The 19,085-nt window shown below is 39.1% G+C and overlaps 1 protein-coding gene across 4 annotated transcripts in view; it reads right to left on the reverse strand.

Moving 5' to 3' along the window:
- The window catches only part of FBXW11 (F-box and WD repeat domain containing 11), a 132,083-nt gene that overhangs the window by 32,187 nt on the left and 80,811 nt on the right, over positions 1 to 19,085 (reverse strand). For all 4 annotated transcript variants that reach the window (XM_039485210.1, XM_039485212.1, XM_039485211.1 and 1 more), the window contains 2 exons: positions 3,476 to 3,662; positions 2,454 to 2,544 (listed from right to left, as the gene is read on the reverse strand). In XM_039485210.1, the coding sequence (XP_039341144.1) occupies positions 2,454 to 2,544; positions 3,476 to 3,662 (278 nt within the window). The remainder of the gene's footprint in view (positions 1 to 2,453; positions 2,545 to 3,475; positions 3,663 to 19,085) is intronic.

Below are 19,085 nucleotides of genomic sequence, written 5' to 3' on the forward strand. Positions count from 1 at the left end.
TGCAAGAGTTAAGGTTCTCTAAAGCACCTTAACTCTGATCCTGTATGCTCACCTCCCTTCACGTGAGTTAATGAGACAATCCATACCTTCTACAGGGCAAGGTTATATTCCATATTCAGCGTATGAATGCAAGTACCAGTTGCCAACTACAGAAATCCCACCTTCAAAGCCAGATTCTCCTCCATTTCTCTGCCCATTGACATACCAGCAACACCAACAGCTTCCCACTTACTATACACACATGCCCCCCAACACAATGTGCCACACCCAACCAACTACTCAGTATAGTTAAGAAACTACAGGAGAAACAGATACCTACCGCATATCACTTTCACATTTCCTTGTTCCAACAGAAGCCTCAGTCACAGACAGCCACCTTATCCCTTTACATTTTACAAGTACTATACAGATTCCAGAGGAACCTCATTTAATGAAAGATGTGACAGGACAGGGCCAAATGTATTTTGAATGGCAGTAATGGGAGGAGAGTTACAGTTCAATAAAATACTTTGAGTCTACGTTTCCAGATTTTGAAACACCTGGTATTTTTGCTTGTTGTGTTGGGGATCTTTTTGGCTTTGTTTTGTTTTGAAGATGTGAACTCAAAAATTTCCATGGCATCAATTTAAAAAAATAATAATTTTTTTTTAGTACAGGGGGTCTATTAAGGTGGGTTTTTAAGATACTGTTTTGAATTTACAATCTTAAGTTTAATTTTCTCGGAAACTTGTACAGTTACAAGAAAATGTTTCCATCAGACTTACAGATTTAACTGATATCGCCCCCTCACTTTGCAAGATCACTTAACACACACAAGGCTGGATTTTTTTATTATTATTATTATTTTTTATATTCAATCAGATGTCAGGGTAGGTTTTGGGGGTTTCGCTTTTTTTCGGCTTTTATGGCTGTTCATTCCCTGTCAGTTAAGATAATCAGTTTCAAAACCTTCATATCTCTAACTCTGGCCAATAACAAAGATGCACAAAGGATGCAAGTAGTAAAAGAATTTTTAGGCCCAAATACTGCTATTTTTGCTACTTACTTAAATGGGAACAAGATCTGGCCCTTACTACTGGAGAAGGGGTCTCCAGCAAGAAATAAAACTGAAGCAATGAAGGGAAGCCTGCTGCCTAAGCCAGGTGCCAATCACAGCAAAGCAAGGGTTAACCAATACCAGAAGGATTTTATTTCAGGAAACCAACTTCAATCATGCTAACAGAATTTGTATGCAGAAGAGAAAAGGATAAAACAAGCTATCTCACCACACAAGTATGTAAAAGTGTATGGTGCACAACCAACAAGTACTAATATCATAGCTGATTTTATTTTGCTTAGGCATTATTTTATGTTCAGATTTATACTTGAAAAAATCATTTGAATTGTTATCAGTAGCTTATTAAAATATATATTTGAAAATGAGGGTTAGAGTTGATTTGTGAGGCAGCTAAATTTTACAGACAGGTTGGAGTTTTGAGTAATTTTGTTCATGAAGTGCCAGCCATACAAGCTCACATTTGCCATAACAGAATGATTCCATTTGTTCACATCTGCCTTAACCAACAAACACGTTTCTCCACTAATGAATTTTGGACCAATAACTTCTATGTCCATCACCTGGCTGAAATAAATGCATTACAGTTTTTGGTCTAAGGAACACATTTTTATGGCAGATACATAGCTAACTGGACAAGACTAAGCTTTTCTTCTAATATGTGAACACCAAGATGACCTTAATCTGTCAAAAACATATGTTGAAAAGTAAATAAGCCATAACTTTGTAGCTCTTTTGCAAGGTAAGCAAAATATCACATTGCCAAACAAAGCCATTTCTGCCTCATCTTTATCCCTAAAACGCACTTTATGTTATAACCATATTGTAGACTCTTACTACAGTCACTCAAGAAAGACAACAAAATTCTGCACTCCTTTTAAGGACAGCTATATTTGTTATCTTGATTCTCTTAAAATTAAGGGGGGGAAATGAAAATATTAAATAGATCTTGATATTTTAATGTTTAATATTAGATGTTTAAATCTGAATTTTTTTTAAAAGTTAGGATAATTAAATTACATAGAAAATCTGGTTATACAGTAGGCATTGATTGTCTTGGGGTGAACGAGACTATTAAATATTATAATTCTGTTAAGTCAGACTTCACAATTCATTTCTGAAAAGTCCCAAAGACTTTCAGAAAAAGAAACATGCTTTTAACGTTGACATTAACAAGTTACCTTCATATTGTATTTACTCTATCCAATAAATTACTGCACATATTTACTGCATTGTCCTGGCAAATTAGAATTAGTACTAGAAATAGTGTAATCAATTACATAATACATATTATTTTAAAACATACTGTTCAGGAATACATATCAGAGTAACACTATCAGGAAAATGTACTAGCTTCAAAAAGTTATTTGCATTGAAAAAGTTGTGTTGGAAAACTTACCTCTATATCCTGTATTATCTTTGGGTATAATGACCTGTAAAATGAATTTGGGGGGCCATCTGTGGGTCTGTTTTTAAACAGGTACTGATCCCTAACAAAGAACAAACAAAAAAAAAGTTATATTTTCCAGTACGACATGCTAAACCAAAGATCCCTGCACGATGGATAACTCTGCACCAAGCTAAAACTTAGCATATACATTCTCAAACAATACTTTTGATACCTTAAAGTCAGTTAACTCATGCAAAAGAATATCTAAAGGACTATACAAATCAATAACGGCTGTATTTAAAAGTGTTTGAGGTTCAGAAAAGGAAATCTTTTTCTTTCATTGTGTTCGGTAAATAGGGATATGCTATTTTGACAGGCTTTTTTAGATTGCTGGGTTTCCCACCTTTGACAGGTCTTGAGGCAGAGTTTGCAATTTCATGGGCATGCTATTACAGAGCACAGTAGAGAGGAAAAACACACTGAGGAACCTCCCTCTCGATTTGCAAAAGATGGAAAACCCCAGTTTTCCCAAATCTGGAACAACATATTACCAGGAAAGAAATGAATTCTTTGAATTCTTTCTGAATTCTAATTAGCCATTTCGCAAAATTTTAAGTGGTAATATTTCACTTGACAAAGTACCTAACAAGCATATTGAGTAGCTTTCTGTATTTAGTGTTGCACATTACAGTTCAGAGGTAATATGGATAAATATGCAAAAACTGCTACATTGAGACTTTGCAGAGTAAAATTTACCATAAGAACTCAAAAAGTGAAAAGCAATGGGGTGGGTAGGAAATTGAGCAAGATATCTGAAGAAAAAGGGAGCAGGTTAAACAAGGACAGATTTTGAATACAACTTATGCCCCCCTCCCATCTATCCTAACCACCCCCACACTTCTCCACAGAAGATTTACGAGGACTAACAATACCATAAATTTACCTTTTGGCAGAACACTGGATTAGGGTCACTTGTTACGAATAGCCTACAAAGCTGGGTGAATTAGTTTACATTCTGCAGTGGTACTTACCAACCTCTTCTTTCAGAGAGCCCTTTCCACAATGGATCAGTGCGCACCATTCTCTCAATCAATTTCTTCCATAGCATTCCCTCAGAGATGACTCTCTGCCATTCCTTACACACCAGCTCTGCTGCACAGAGCGATCTGGCATCAAGATAGGAAAGGATATTTTCTGCTATGTGATCTAAGCCTTGCTCTACAAAAAATAAGGACAATCAAAATGTCAGTCTTGACAGTAAACCACTAAATGATCTCAGCTTGTGTGGTACACTCAGGAAAAAGATAACGTGGTTCTACTTAAGGCACTAGAGCAGTACTAACACAAATATTTGTTTTATAGAAGGGCTTAATGCTGTATCATTATGGATAAATTACCTAACACTACACAAGAAAATAAAGTGGCATTATGATCTAACAAATCAAACTTGAAAATAAAGTATTAATAACCTGAGAAAAACACATCAACTGCACTGAAAATTAAGCTTAGAAGTTAGATAAGAAAATACAACTACCAGTAAGGAAGCACTGAATTCAAACTGACACAAGAAGCAACATTTTGAACAAGTTAATAATTCTTTATTCTCTATTTCCAACATCTTTTGCACACCAAAATTGCACTCTAAGAAAGCTGGGCTATGAAAGTAAAGCAGAATTCACCACCATGCATTAATAGCACAACAATTATTCTGCAGCTCTTTTTCTGCTTCATATTAATTCCACCACAGATGCGGGGCAGGAATGCTGAACTCTTTCAGAATATTAGAGTTTGCTAAATGACAACACAAATGAAACATTTCATATTTCACTTCTCTTACCATTCTTCCTTTTTATGATTAACTCCTACCCTGACAATGTAGAGTAAATGAACACAGTATATGATCAGATTCCTCTTGAGCAAATGCAGACATATCCTTGTGAGATGGTCAGGAGAGATACTGGAAAGGATGCTATAGAACAGTGTTTCTCAAATGTGGCCACTGTGGCCATCAGGGTTTTCTTCTTGTGGCTACAGCCTCTTGGGCAGTGATTGGGGAGGAGGGGGGAGCAGCAAAGCATTAAACCCTTCCTGGGGGCCACCAGTAGGGGTTGGGCCCTGTCCCACTCTGGAGCCACAAACACAAGAGGAGCAGACAGCCAGCATAAGTTCTCCCCTTTCCCGGAGGCAGTGGGGCTCAGGCTTCCGGCTTCATCCCTGGGGCGTTGGGCAGCAGGCTCTGGCCATGGGGCTTTGGGTTCCAGCCACAGAGCTTCAGGCTCCATCCACCAGTCACGGGGCTTTGGGCTCCGGCCCCAGGCTCAACTCTTCCCCCCCCTCGACCCCCTTCCCCAGCCATCCATTGCCCCTGGCCCCTGCTGCCTCACTACCCACACCTCTCTATTCAGAGCTTAATTTATCATCCGGCTTGCCAGGCCTGAGTAAGTCTGCTGTAAAAAACAATATTAAAAAAAAATCTACAAATATCAGTTTTCACAGGAGCAGACTTACTAGCTAGCAAGTCAAAAAAAAGAAAACAGCAACCCAAAATAAACAAAAAAAAGAGAAGAACGTGCAAAGCATCTTATTTTGTTTCTATTCTGTTTAGGTCCAGTAAAGAATAGAGAAAACTGTACATTATTTTTATTACTGAGTCTGGAAAAAACCCTACACAAATTACAATTATTTGTACGTGTGCTTATTTGTTTTTCCTAAAGTAAATTAAGTATTTTAGGAAAAATTGTCAGCGCAGCCACCAGTAAGAGTTGGTGGCCGCACTCTAAGGTCACCAAAAAATTTCTTGTTCAAACCCCTGTGAGAACAGGAGTTCTCACAAGAGTTCTCCACTTTCTAATGTCAAGGTTAAACGCCTCTTCCATTAAGCTGTTACCACAACCTGAGAACATGCTGCATGACCACTCCTGAACTTACTTCAGAAGCTATGGGTTCTTAACCATATACTAAAGAGAGCACACACTTTAGCCTTGTCTTCACTACTGCGCTGCAGTGGCGCTGATGTACTGTGTCCAGTTCTGGGCATGACACTTTAGGAAAGATGTGGATAAATTGGAGAGAGTCCATAAGAGGAGTAACAAAAATGGTAGAAGGTTTGGAAAACCTGACCTATGAGGAAAAGTTACAAAAAAAAAAAACTGGGTGTGTTTAATCTTGAGGAAAGGCAGTATTGAGGGGGACTTATAAGTCTTCAGATTTGTTAAGGTCTGTTCTAAAGGGGATGGTGATAAATTGTTCTGCATGTCCACTGAAGGTAGGACAAGAAGTAATACATTTTAGATATCACTGCTCTACAGGCAAAATGCTTCTGAAATAAATGTAGTTAAACGTTACTAATTCTGGGTCACTGAGAACGAAAATGATGCTTAAAATTGTTGATTGGCTCTAGTTTTCAAGTTATGCTATTGGGTCAGTATATACGACCCTTGACTTGGGAATAGCGGAGGATAAGTGAGTTATAAAGGGAAGGGATCTCAATTTAAACCAGAAATGACTAAAATACATCTTTGACTGGATCTATGAATAAATCTATGACTGGGTTTGGACGGTACTTGCTTTTTTAGGCAAAACAATGAATAATGCAATCTGAAGCTGGTATTGCGTCATACATGATATGAATTGCATCAAGTTATTCCTAGAAGTCATGGATGATGCAATCATAACGAAGCTTACATCACTCTGCTGAACAAATTGCCCTATATCAGCTCTAGAAATCACACAGTGTCGTGCTCTCTTATTTGTCAGTGTTTGATTTTGCAAAGGGACACATTTCTGTTTAGCCAAAGTGAGCAGAGATGCCTCGTACTTGTGTGAACAGTGCAGATAACTTCTGCTATGTTTGTGGTGAAGTGACTTTTGCATCACAAAAGCGCAGTATAAGCACTATGGTTAAGAAAGCCTATCACCTTTATTTTGGCTGCAAAATTGGAGATCAGGACAAGAGGTGGGCCCCACACACATGCTGCAACACTTGTGCAACAAATCTTCGCCAGTGGTTGAACAGGAAAAGGAAATTATGCTTTTGCAGTGCCAATGATTTGGAGAGAGCCAACAGATCATACCAGCAATTGTTACTTCTGCATGGTGCCTCCAGTTGGGAAAGGTGTGTCAAAGAAGAAAAAGTGGACTGTGCATTATCCAAACATTCCATCAGCTATACACCCAGTACCCCACAGAAAAGGACTGCTGGTTCCTGATGCACCAGAATCATTCTCACTTGAGTCAGACGAGGAAGAGGATGAAACTTCTGGTCCTGAACCATCAGTGTCACAGGACCCACATTTTCTCCCATCCTCCTCCTCTGAACCACACCTCATAACACAAGGTGAACTGAATGACCTTGTCAGGGATTTGGAACTACCCAAGAGTAAGGCAGAGCTGTTGGGCTCCAGACTACAGCAGTGGAATCTCCTGGCAGGTGATGTTAGGGTTTCCATGTTCCGTGACCGTCAAAAGGATCTTGTCCCATTCTTCTTCATGGAAGGTGATCTTGTAGCCTGCAACAACATCGATGGTGTGATGGCAGCCCTCAACAACGTTCACGATCCAGATGAGTGGAGACTGTTCATTGATTCATCGAAGACGAGTCTTAAAGCTGTTTTACTGCATAAGGGCAATGTTTTGCCATCAATTCCAGTTGGTCATGCAGTCCATATGAAGGAAACCTATGACAACATGAAACAACTTTTGAGGTGCATAAACTATGACCAACATCAGTGGCAGCTTTGTGGCAATTTGAAGGTTGTTGCTCTCTTGCTTGGTCTGCAGACTGGATACACAAAGTACTGCTGTTTCCTCTGCGAATGGGATAGTCGTGCAAGAGATTCCCACTACATCAAGAAAGATTGGCCACTCCGACAGTCATTGGAGCCTGGGAGGAAAAGTGTTCAGCATCCACCACTTGTTGAATCAAGGAAGATTTTGTTACCACCTTTACACATCAAGCTGGGTCTGATGAAGAACTTTGTCAAGGCCATTGACAAAACATAAGCAGCTTTCAAGTACCTCCGTGGAAAATTTCCAAGGTTAAGTGAAGCTAAGATGAAGGAAGGTGTCTTTGTTGATCCTCAGATTCGTGAACTTCTTCGAGATGATGCATTTGACCATGCACTGTGTGGCAAGGAAAAGACGGCATGGAAAGCCTTCCAGTTAGTGGCAATAAATTTTCTCGGAAACAACAAGGCAGACAACTACAGGTTGTTGGTGGAAAACCTCCTCAAGGCATACAAATGCCTTGGTTGCAACATGTCACTAAAGATACATTTTTTTGCACTCTCATCTAGATTTTTTTCCACCGAACTGCCGAGCAGTGAGCGACAAGCACGGCGAGCGATTTCACCAGGACATTGCAACAATGGAGAAATGCTATCAGGGCAAATGGAGCCCATCAATGCTTGCAGACTATTGCTGGACAGTGACAAGAGATGCTCCATTTAATGAATACAAGAGACAAGCCAAGAGGCGCCGAGTAGACACTGAATAGGACTAAACTATGTACATAATAGTTTTTTGCCTTTTGTTTCATAATAAATTTTATTTATATAACCCTTTTTTGCTGATTTTTAAAGTGTTACATAAACAGGACAGGTGAAATATTATCATGTAAAGCAACCATAAACACATAAAAATACCTAGGTTTACAATTTATGATTAAAACTTTACTATCTACACAATATACATAGACATAAAATGTAAAAACTTAAATAACATAGAAACAGTAGCCAATCAGTTGTTTTAATTGTCATATTTGAATTCAGCACATCAAAATACATAATAAATAGCACATTTTATCTCGGAAGCAGACGACTTCTCAAAAACTGTAGACCAGTGTATTAGGAAAAACTTTAAGGTTAAGGATAGTTAAACTTCCTTATTAGGCTTCCAAGGGAGGCTGTAGAATCCCCTCACTGGAAGTTTTTAAGAGCAGGTTGGACAAACACATGCCAAGGATGGTCCAGGGCTACTAATCTTGCCTCAACTCAGGAGGCTGGACTTGACCTGTCTGTCCCTTCCAGCCGTACATTTCTATGATTCTATAATTTATACAGAAGAATTTGGATAAACCTAATTTGACTTGGTAGCTGCAAAATCTGTATCATCATCTTTAGAAAGTGCTTTGTTATTGATTCTTGATTGCATGGATATCATTTAAAACTGCTCAATAGCCATTTCTTCTGCAATTTCCTCTCTTCCCTTCACCATTCATTAATTTCCACAGGGCTTGTCTAACTAATATGCAGTTCAGTGAAGGACTCTATAGAAACATTCTTAAATAGATCTCTTCTTAAATTAATACTGTTTTCATTGCTAGGTTTAAACTAGGCCATCAAGAGGTACAGTAGCAAGTGAAAAAAGTTGTCACCCAGAAGCTTTTACACTTGGCAAAGAAATCCTTGACATATACTATCTGCTAAAACTAAGGTATCTATACTTGAATTCTCTGACTAGTGCTATTTTTAAGGTGGCAAAAATCCAGGCTCTTTGAATTGAGTAATGGACCTAACAGTGATTTCCCAGTGTACGAGTGATGGACCTCGCTCAGTAGGCCTTTTCACCAACCCACCAATGAAGCTTAAGTGTGCATATTCTTCTGAAAGTTGGATCCTAATTCTTTTAAAGGTTAATCTGAATATATATCCCTGACCTGCTGTCTACATTGTTTCTACCTCTGTTCAACTTTAAATGAGCTCAATCTGCTTACTAGCTAGTACTCTTGATATAAATTAATATTTAGACTAAAGATAAGGTGCATAAGGGAATGCATGCAGCACCCCATATAAATAATCAAATACACTGATCTATTGGAAAACCATTGGGTGCATCTCCACTGACTTCAGTGGAGTTGTATGTATCACTGACATTACCCAAAACATCTAGAAGTTTAACATTCTAGTCCAGCTATAGAATAAAGATTACCTTATCTGATGGGTTCTGTTATGAGGGAACATGGTACAGAACAATGACCTGCATCTGCCTGAGCAGGTGGGCTAGATTGTGGATATTTGTGTGTTTGGACTTGGGCTAGAGAAAGTAGTTGATCTACAATTTGTATCCAAGCAGTGGTCTAAAAATGCAGCCATTTCAATATGCCTCTTCGAGTAATCAGAGTTTCAAGCTAGAAATTAATGTTCTCAGAATATAATTACATCTGCTGCAGAGTGCATGACAGCAGCAAGTGTAATTAGAAAACAACGACCACCTGGAAGAACGTCTTCTCTCAATTGCTGAATAAATGCATTAACTTCCCTGGTCAAGCCAATATTTGAGTAACTGATCTGGAAACTTGTAACTCTAGGGAACAAACTGAGAAATACAGAGAAACATTTTCTTGATATGGCTTCTGGCATCTCTTGCAGCCAAAGAAGGGAGCTCTGCCAATGGGCTCTCATTTGGTATAACTTTGCTTTACTTGTGAGTCTCTTGACTCCATTGTCATAAAAATGACATTGCTAAAGTCTCTCTTTGGGCCCAGAAGTTTAGGTTTGTCAGAATCTGATGGTAAAGGATACGATTTAATCACAGATTCTGAGACTTTAATGGGCCCAGTAACCTCTTTGGCTTCATCCCCTGCTGGAGTGGCTGAGGCTGGAGCTCCCCTCTCCCCCGCTGCTCACAGCTGTGGGCTGGTGCCAGAGCTGTGTTGTGTGTACTCCCCCTCCCTCTCTGGCTGGGGCCTGGACCCGGAGCTGTTCTTCCCTACTTCCCCAATGGCCAGAGCTGTCCCCCACAGCAGCCATGGCTGGAGTTGGAGCTGTCCTCCCCCACCCCAGCAGCAGTAGGAACGGTCAGTCGTGTGTCATTCTCCCTCCATCACAACCCCCAATACCCCCCGCACTTGGGCTCTCAGTCAGGGCCCCCCGACGGTTATTTTTAGTAAAAGTAACAGGCAGGTTGTCGGCTTCCATGAACTTTTACTTACTGCCTGTAACCTGTCTGTGACTTACTAAAAATAACTGACAAAATCATAACCTTACTAATGGAGTACCATTTTTGCCATCTGGAGCACTGGTGCAAACTTACTGAACTATCTCTGAAGAGATGATGCTGGAATAGTATCGGTTCTCTCTGTGTAGTTAGAGGTATTTAAATTGCAATATTACGCTGCCTTTATAAAGCCAAGATAAAGAGGGTTACCCAGTTCTGGGCTTTTGCGTTTGGTCTAGCTGTAAAGATTTCTTATAAATATTGCTACTAGTGTAAATCATTCAATATTTGCTTTAAGATGACAGGCTCAAGACAATGAACCATGAGCCATTATAATTGTCTTGTATTTAAAAACGCCATTCAAATGAATGGAGTAGGATAACTAATACTCAATTACCTTTTCTTAATTTACAAAGGGATTGTCTATACTACCGCTTAAGTCGATGTAACTTACATTGCTCGGGGGGGTGGTTTTTTCATCCACTAGGTCAGTAACCCTGTCAAAGAAGGCAATTGGGTTGGTTTGGCATGGATTTGTTCTTGACAAATCCATGCTGGCTATACCTTATAACCCTATTAGCCTCTTGGCGCTTACAAATTGATTAATAATTTGTTCCAGTATCTATCCAGGTATTGAAGTTCCGTTGACCAGTATGTAATTCCCTGGTTCGCCTTTGTTCTCCTTTAAAACAGGTACTATGTTTGCCCTGCATAAAATAAATGCTAACACTTCCGAGATTGCTTCAGCTAGTTCCTTAAGTACCCTGCTGACTTGAATACATGTAACTTACCTAAATATTCTTTAACCTGGTCTCTCCCTATTTTAGTTATCAATTCTTCCCCCTGGTTGTTAATATTAATTGTGTTGAGTATCTGGACACCATTAATCTTTTTAGTGAAGACTGATGCAAGAGAGGTATTAAACATCTTAGCCATCTTCATGTCATCAGTTATTAGCTCTCCTTCCCTGCTAAGTAGACGACCTACACTTTCCCTCATCTTTCTCTTGCTCTTCATGTATTTAAAGAGCCTTTTATGTCCCTTGCTAGGTGTAACTCATTTTGTGCCGTAGCCTGATTTTGTCACTATATGCTTGTGCTATTCTTTGTACTCCTCAGCAATTCATCCATGTTTCCATGTTTTGTAGGATTCCTTTTTCATTTTCAGATCATTAAAGAATTCCTGATGCAGCCATACTGGCCTTTTACTATTCGTCCTCCTATCTTTCCTATATTACCAAGTTCAAACAAGCAAGCCTTTTTCAGTCAGAGGTTCCCAACTTTCATTGCCTCCAAAATGGCAATTCTCTTTCTGATTATGGATCTTCACTGATCAATTATCAGGACTTCACCAATAGCACCTGCTATGTCAGCATATTTAAGTAGACATTTGAGGTGTCTGATATAGCATGATCATTATGGTAAACTTGTTCTTCTAACCTGCACCTGTCCCACTAATTCTAGTACATATTGCAATTCTAATTTTCTAAATCCTGCTTTTCTTTAGGACAATTTTGCCAAAAGACAGTTCTCTCATTTGATTGTGCTCTTATTTAATTAGTGGTTTTGTTTTTTTTTTTTAGAAAATTCAATCATGAAGTGGTCATTTAAAAAGTTATTTTAAAATAACTGATCTGATATAGTGAAATCAAATGTAGTAATTTGTGGCAAACAATAAGAACACCTTCACAGGCTAAAAATAAGGAAGGCAATAAAGCTGTATTGACTGGACTGTTTTCAGATTTTGATGCTGTGGGAGGTGTAGGAGGAAAGGGGAAATACACCCGTATCTTAGAAGGGAAACATTTAATATAGTTGTAATTTTTTTTCTTGAGATTTTAGTAGAAAACTGCTAGTTAAACATCGCTACTTAAATCAACTTTTAACAAGCTCAAATCAATAGCCTTATCAGTACTTATACAGAACAACTACATCTAGTGTCAAATAAATTAATTAAATGCCATATTATCAACACACGATACTAACCATCCCCAACACATAGGACAAGCAAATCAACATTTGACAAAGGAAAAATAAAATCCTTTTTACATTAGCATTAATAGCTCCCAAAGTGAATGGAGCACTGGATTTGGCAATTAATCCTTTTACACCAATACTGTAACATAGGGACTACTGGGTAAACAAAAAGTTCCCAAGCTCCCATTCCACTGTATCGTTTTCATCCCAAAAGCCTCTATACAGCCCCTGCTCCAGGTCACACGCACCGATCTGCTCTCCAAATTACTTGCTTAGTTTTCTCTACCCCTGTAATTCTACAAAAATACAGGGTAAAGATGTTAACGCACCTAACAATGTTAGTATTTAGATAAATGGTTAGGTAAGCAATGAATCCACATACAATTAAAAGGTGATATAGCTCTGTTTAGCTGATAATTTAGTATCACACCCTGTAACAATACTAAATACAAAAACTTTGGGATTAACTGTAAAAACTTAAGTCTACAGAACATTCTTTGCAATAGATCACGAAGAGCATAACCTAGTGTTCTGAAGGAACTAAACTTAAATTATAATAATGCTAAAGTACATTAAACTGCTGGACCAGAAGATAATCTTGCCTCTAGAAGTCATTTTTTAAATAAGCTAAATGATTCTGGAGTCCACATAATTAGCTTTTTACAGCATCAGCAGATCTGCAAATTCTGAATTTGTCAATCTGTACTTCCAAAACTCCAGTTATTTTCCAGTAAACTATAGAAATATTATCTTTCCTTTCTACCATAAGGGTACTTTTCTACCAACTGCAGCTTGAAAAAGAACAGAGGCACTAGAGCTGTCTGCAGACTCAGGAAAAATATAATGCATCAGTTACACTAGGTTCACAGTGGAAGGCTATCGTCACAACCACAAGAACTAGAACTTTTTTTAAAATGAAAGCTTAGATTCTGCAAAAGTTGATGCCTGAAAAAGTTTCCTACTTGTCACTGATAAGTGGATTTTCCAAACCCTGGTTAATAAAGCTTACTGCAAAAGCTAAATGCTCCCTTTACCATTACAACCCCTCATTCTCAATCACGCAGCAATGGTACTGCACTCACCTACGAGAACAATTACTAACAGGTGAGTAAATAGAAAATCATGCAAGGCTGCTAAACATGTCTAGGATGCAGTGCCGGCTCCAGCTTTTTTGCCGCCCCAAGCGGTGGGAGGGCGGGGGGAGAAGAACCCGATCAAGCTGCCACCGAAGTGCCGCTGAGGAGCAAGACAGCGAGTGAAGGATCCGCCTCCGAAGTGCCGCCGATCCGGAGCAGGCCGATTGGGCTGCTGCCAAAGTGCCGCCGCCGCTCCGAACGTGTGCTGCCCCCACAGCGGACGCACTGCCGCCCCTTTCCATTAGCTGCCACAAGCACCTGCTTCCTTCGCTGGTGCCTGGAGCCGGCCGCCGGCCCTGCTAGGATGCATAGTCCAGGTGATCAATGATTACCAGGTAAGAACAAGAGATTGAAATAAGTTAAAGGGGACACTACTGGTTTAGTGGTAAAACAGGCACATTTTTAAAATTACAATTTTGCCCTGCAGAACACCACTTGTTTTGACTTCAACTCTTACGGTGGGGGGAGTTTGTAACCAAATCTACATGCAAGCAGGAACAGATATGGATCAGAGTTTCTCTCCTGACTGAATGTTTAAGAAAAAAGGCAATATTTTGCAAGTTAACACAATAAAAAGGTAAAGGTTTACATATGTTCCATTTGAACACTGCATTTTTCTCTTTGGGATGCGGGGGTGTTAGTAACTTTATGATTAAACCTTAAACTAACGTATAATTGAAGTTAATCCAGCAATTATTCAACTATATACCACAGACATACTGCAGACATTGATTTACTTTACGTTTTTGAGCAATGTGATCAAGTGCCAGTCTTTCAAAAATGGCATGAAATGCATCTTCCTTCAGAATGTCAAACTTAGAGAAATAATTCCAAATGGAAAAAAGTGACAGGGCCTATTACGAAAGTTCATATTAAGTTAGCATAAAAGCTAAATCTTATAAATGTATCTCTTACTGCCATCTCCTGGTGATAAACGAAATAATTATTCCCTCTAAAATAAACTGGAATATTTGCCTTTGTTATTTTATGTTCTGTAGAGCTATAGTTAACTGTTTTAGCTACTGAAATAAATTACATTTTAATAGCATGAGCTCAGCAAATGTGAAAATGTTTTATTACTAGTTCAATGTGCTTATACTATCTTGTACAGGAAAAACACTGAATAAATGCAAGTATGAATTAATTTTGAAGCCCCTTCTATGGTTGTTTTCTCAATGGCACAAATATTTTAAAACTGAGCTTGAACAAACTCAAAGAGACTTTTCCAAAAGGAAAAAACACTGTTTTCAAAATCAGTTAAGGCTGTTAAATGCGAACAATGGACTTACCACTCAAAAGCATATAAAAACCAAAAGCCTCATAGATTTTACACTGCCCACATAATCATCCAGTATAAAAACTCATCTGAGAAAACGCTATATTTAAAGTGTATTAAACTGTTAATGAATCTCATATGTAGCATGTGCATATGTAATTTATATATAGATTCTAGGACTGGAAGGGACCTCGAGAGGTCATCGAGTCCAGTCCCCTGACCTCATGGCAGGACCAAATACTGTCTAGACCATCCCTGATAGACATTTATCTAACCTACTCTTAAAATAGCTCCAGAGATGGAGATTCCACAACCTCCCTAGGCAATTTAATCCAGTGTTTAAGCACCCTGACAGGAACTTTTTCCTAATGTCCAACCTAAACCTCCCTTGCTGCATTTAAGCCCATTGCTTCTTGTTCTACCCTTAGAGGCTAAGATGAACAAGTTTTCTCCCTCCTCCTCATGACATCCTTTTAGATAACTGAAAACTGCTATCATGTTCCCTCTCAGTCTTCACTTTTCCAAACTAAACAAACCCAATTCTTTCAGCCTTCCTTCATAGGTCATGTTCTCTAGACCTTTAATCATTCTTGTTGCTCTTCTCTGGACCCTCTCCAATTTCTCCACATCTTTCTTGAAATGCGGTGCCCAGAACTGGACACAATACTCCAGTGGAGGCCTAACCAGCAGCAGAGTAGAGCAGAAGAATGACTTCTCATGTCTTGCTCACAACACACCTGTTAATGCATCCCAGAATCATGTTTGCTTTTTTGCAACAGCATCACACTGTTGACTCATATTTAGCTTGTGGTCCACTATAACCCCTAAATCCCTTTCTTATAAGAATATAAGAATGGCCATACTGGGCCAGACCAATGGTCCATCTGGCCCGGTATCCTGTCTTCCAGCAGTGGGTACTGCCAGATGCTTCAGAGGGAATGGACAGAACAGGGCAATTTATTGAGTGATCCATCTCATCATCCAGTACCAGTTTCTAACAGTCAGAAGTTTAGAGACACTCAGAGAATGGGGTTGCGAAAGCATGTCAGGTTCTGAAAGTACATGCTTTCAGACAAGTGTATTGGGTTTAAATTTTGAGGTTAAAGATGGAATAGCATTTTGATCATAGGTAAGTTTGTTATGCAGTGATGAAATATGCATTTCCTTGTACTTTATTAGAATACATGTTTATTTATATTCATTATTTAGGTAGACATTTGTGAGGTCTTTAGACATTTCTTTCTTTTAATCATTTGGGGTTTTTAAGTGATGTCATATTTACATTATATTTAGCAATTTTAACTTTTTAAAAACAATGTTTTTGGTTTTGCAATTTCTTCTAATTGCATTTTCTTGTGAAAGCAAGACTTTTTAAAAAATAATTCAGTGATGAATAGATCATTAGATTACTAAATCAGAGTGAAGTGAGCTGATGAAACTAACGGTAGTAAGGAAACCATCTTTCCATCTCAACATCCATCTCTCCATTTTTAATGTGTCAACTTGAATGATGGAAACTCATGCCTAGTTTTCAAATAATGGTGATTAAAAAAAATGAACCTTTGAAAATTGTCACTTGTAAAAGTCAGTGTCCAAAGCTACTTAACATTTCAAATTTGGTAGAGTAATGATATTTCAATGGATAGAAAAAACATAAAATCATTATAAGCTTCATAAAAAGTCTCCTTCCTGAAATTTTAAGTCTTAATCTCAAAAATGCTTAAATTATACAAAAGTTTCAACACATTCCATTTGTCAAAGAAATATAACCCTAAAAATCAGACAGCCTGATATATCTTGACTTTAGCAAAGCTTTTGATACGATCTCCCACAGCTTTCTTGCAAGCAAGTTAAAGAAGTATGGATTGGATGAATGGACTATAAGGTGAACAGAAAGCTGGCTAGATTGTTGGGCTCAATGGGTAGTGATCAATGGCTCGATGTCTAGTTGGCAGCCAGTATCAAGCGGAGCCGGTTTTGTTCAACATCTTTATTTATGACGGGATGAACTGCACCATCAGCAAGTTCACAGATGACACTAAACTGGGAGGAGAGGTAGATATGCTGGAGGGTAGGGATAGGGTCCAGAGTGACCTAGACAAATTGGAGGATTGGGCCAAAAGAACTCTGATGAGATTCTACAAGGACAAGTGCAGAGTCCTGCCCTTAGGACAGAAGAATCCCATGCACTGCTACAGGCTCGGGACTGACTGGCTAAGTGGCAGTTCTGCAGAAAAGGACCTGGGGATTACAGTGGACGAGAAGCTGGATATGAGTCAGCAGTGTGCCCTTGTTGCCAAGAAGGCCAACAGCATATTGGGCTGTATTAGTAGGAGCATTGCCAGCAGATCCAAGGAAGTGATTATTCCCCTCTATTTGGCACTGGTGAGGCCACACCTGGAGTATTGTGTCGAGTTTTGGTCCCCCTTCTACAGAAGGGATGTGGACAAATTGGAAAGAGTCCAGCGGAGGGCAATAAAAATGATTAGGGGGCTGGGGCACATGACTTAAGGAGAGGCTGAGGGAATTGGGGTTATTTAGTCTGCAGAAGAGAAGAGTGAGGGGGGATTTGATAGCCTTCAACTAGAACATAAGAACATAAGAACATAAGAAAGGCCGTACCGGGTCAGACCAAAGGTCCATCTAGCCCAGTATCTGTCTACCGACAGTGGCCAATGCCAGGTGCCCCTGAGGGAGTGAACCTAACAGGCAATGATCAAGTGATCTCTCTCCTGCCATCCATCTCCATCCTCTGACGAACAGAGGCTAGGGACACCATTCTTACCCATCCTGGCTAATAGCCATTTATGGACTTAGCCACCATGAATTTATCCAGTCCCCTTTTAAACATTGTTATAGTCCTAGCCTTCACAACCTCCTCAGGTAAGGAGTTCCACAAGTTGACTGTGCGCTGCGTGAAGAAGAACTTCCTTTTATTTGTTTTAAACCTGCTGCCTATTAACTACCTGAAGGCGGGTTCCAAAGAGGATGGAGGTAGGCTCTTCTCAGTGGTGGCAGATGACAGAAGCAGCAGCAATGGTCTCAAGTTGAAGTGGGAGATGTCTAGGTTGGATATTAGGAAAAACTTTTTCACTAGCAGGATGGTGAAGCACTGGAATGGGTTACCTAGGGAGGTGGTGGAATCTCCATCCTTAGAGGTTTTTAAGGCCTGACTTGACAAAGCCCTGGCTCGGATGATTTAGTTGGTGTTGGTCCTGCTTTGAACAGGGGATTGGACTAGATGACCTCCTGAGGTCTCTTCCAATCCTAATAATCTATTATTTTAAATTTTGAACTACAAAGAAAAACCAATAACCAGCCTTTTGATGGAACCTCTGGCTCCAACCTGGGCATGGGTGCACCACCAAATTGGTGTTATCTTCTGCAACATCTAAGTTTCATTTTAAACAAATAAGTTTCTAGCCATTATAGCTTAGAGAGAACTTCCATACATGGATTGTAAACCGTTGCAGTGATGTCACCCCAAGCCCACGTTTCCTATACTGCAAAATGAACACTCAGGGGATGATGCTCTTGCATACAGCGTGCAATCCTACCACCACTGAAGTCAGAGGCAAAAAACTTATTTATCTCAATAGAAGCAGGATCCAAACTATCCATAAATTTATAATTATTTTAATCCAATCATAACTTTAGACAACATGAGTTTTCATGAAGATTTGACTACACAGAGCTTGAAGGGGCAGTAACAAGTTATTTTGGAGCTAAGACACAAATGTTAGATAGTCATTTTTAAAAAAATGACTAACTTGTACTTGAAAACACAGTTGGTTAATTTTATTCAGACTTAACAAGAATTCTCTTTTGCTTGAAGAGTAGTTGTGGTATTAATTAGATCAGAACTATTTTTCAATCCAAAGTTAAAGAAGTTAAAATAAGGTGTTATAACGGAAGCTAAATCCAACCAACTACCATCTCTTCAATAGCAGAATTAAGACACTGATGCATCTTTCATGGTCCATTAATCCACGTCAGGTGACTGACAGCACACAGCTGCAACACACCAGAGGTGTGTATTAACAGACCAATACCAATAAAACATAGTTTTGTGTCCTTTGGATCTACTATTAAACTAGATACAAATAAGAGTTTACTGATTAACAGTCACTGATGTTACAATTAAACTCAATTAACTCATATTAAGAAAAAATGCTCCTTTTTAATAAAGGGAAAAGAACTGCAGTATTTCTTTGGTGTTATCGAAACACATCAAGCTTTCGCTCTGGAAAGCCACCTGTACAGTGTACTCGCTCAGAAATGGTTTTGCCCAGTATACCTTCTTGATTCTACAATTTTC

The sequence above is a fragment of the Mauremys reevesii genome, linkage group 8, assembly GCF_016161935.1.
Source record: "Mauremys reevesii isolate NIE-2019 linkage group 8, ASM1616193v1, whole genome shotgun sequence".
NCBI lineage: Eukaryota > Metazoa > Chordata > Testudines > Geoemydidae > Mauremys > Mauremys reevesii.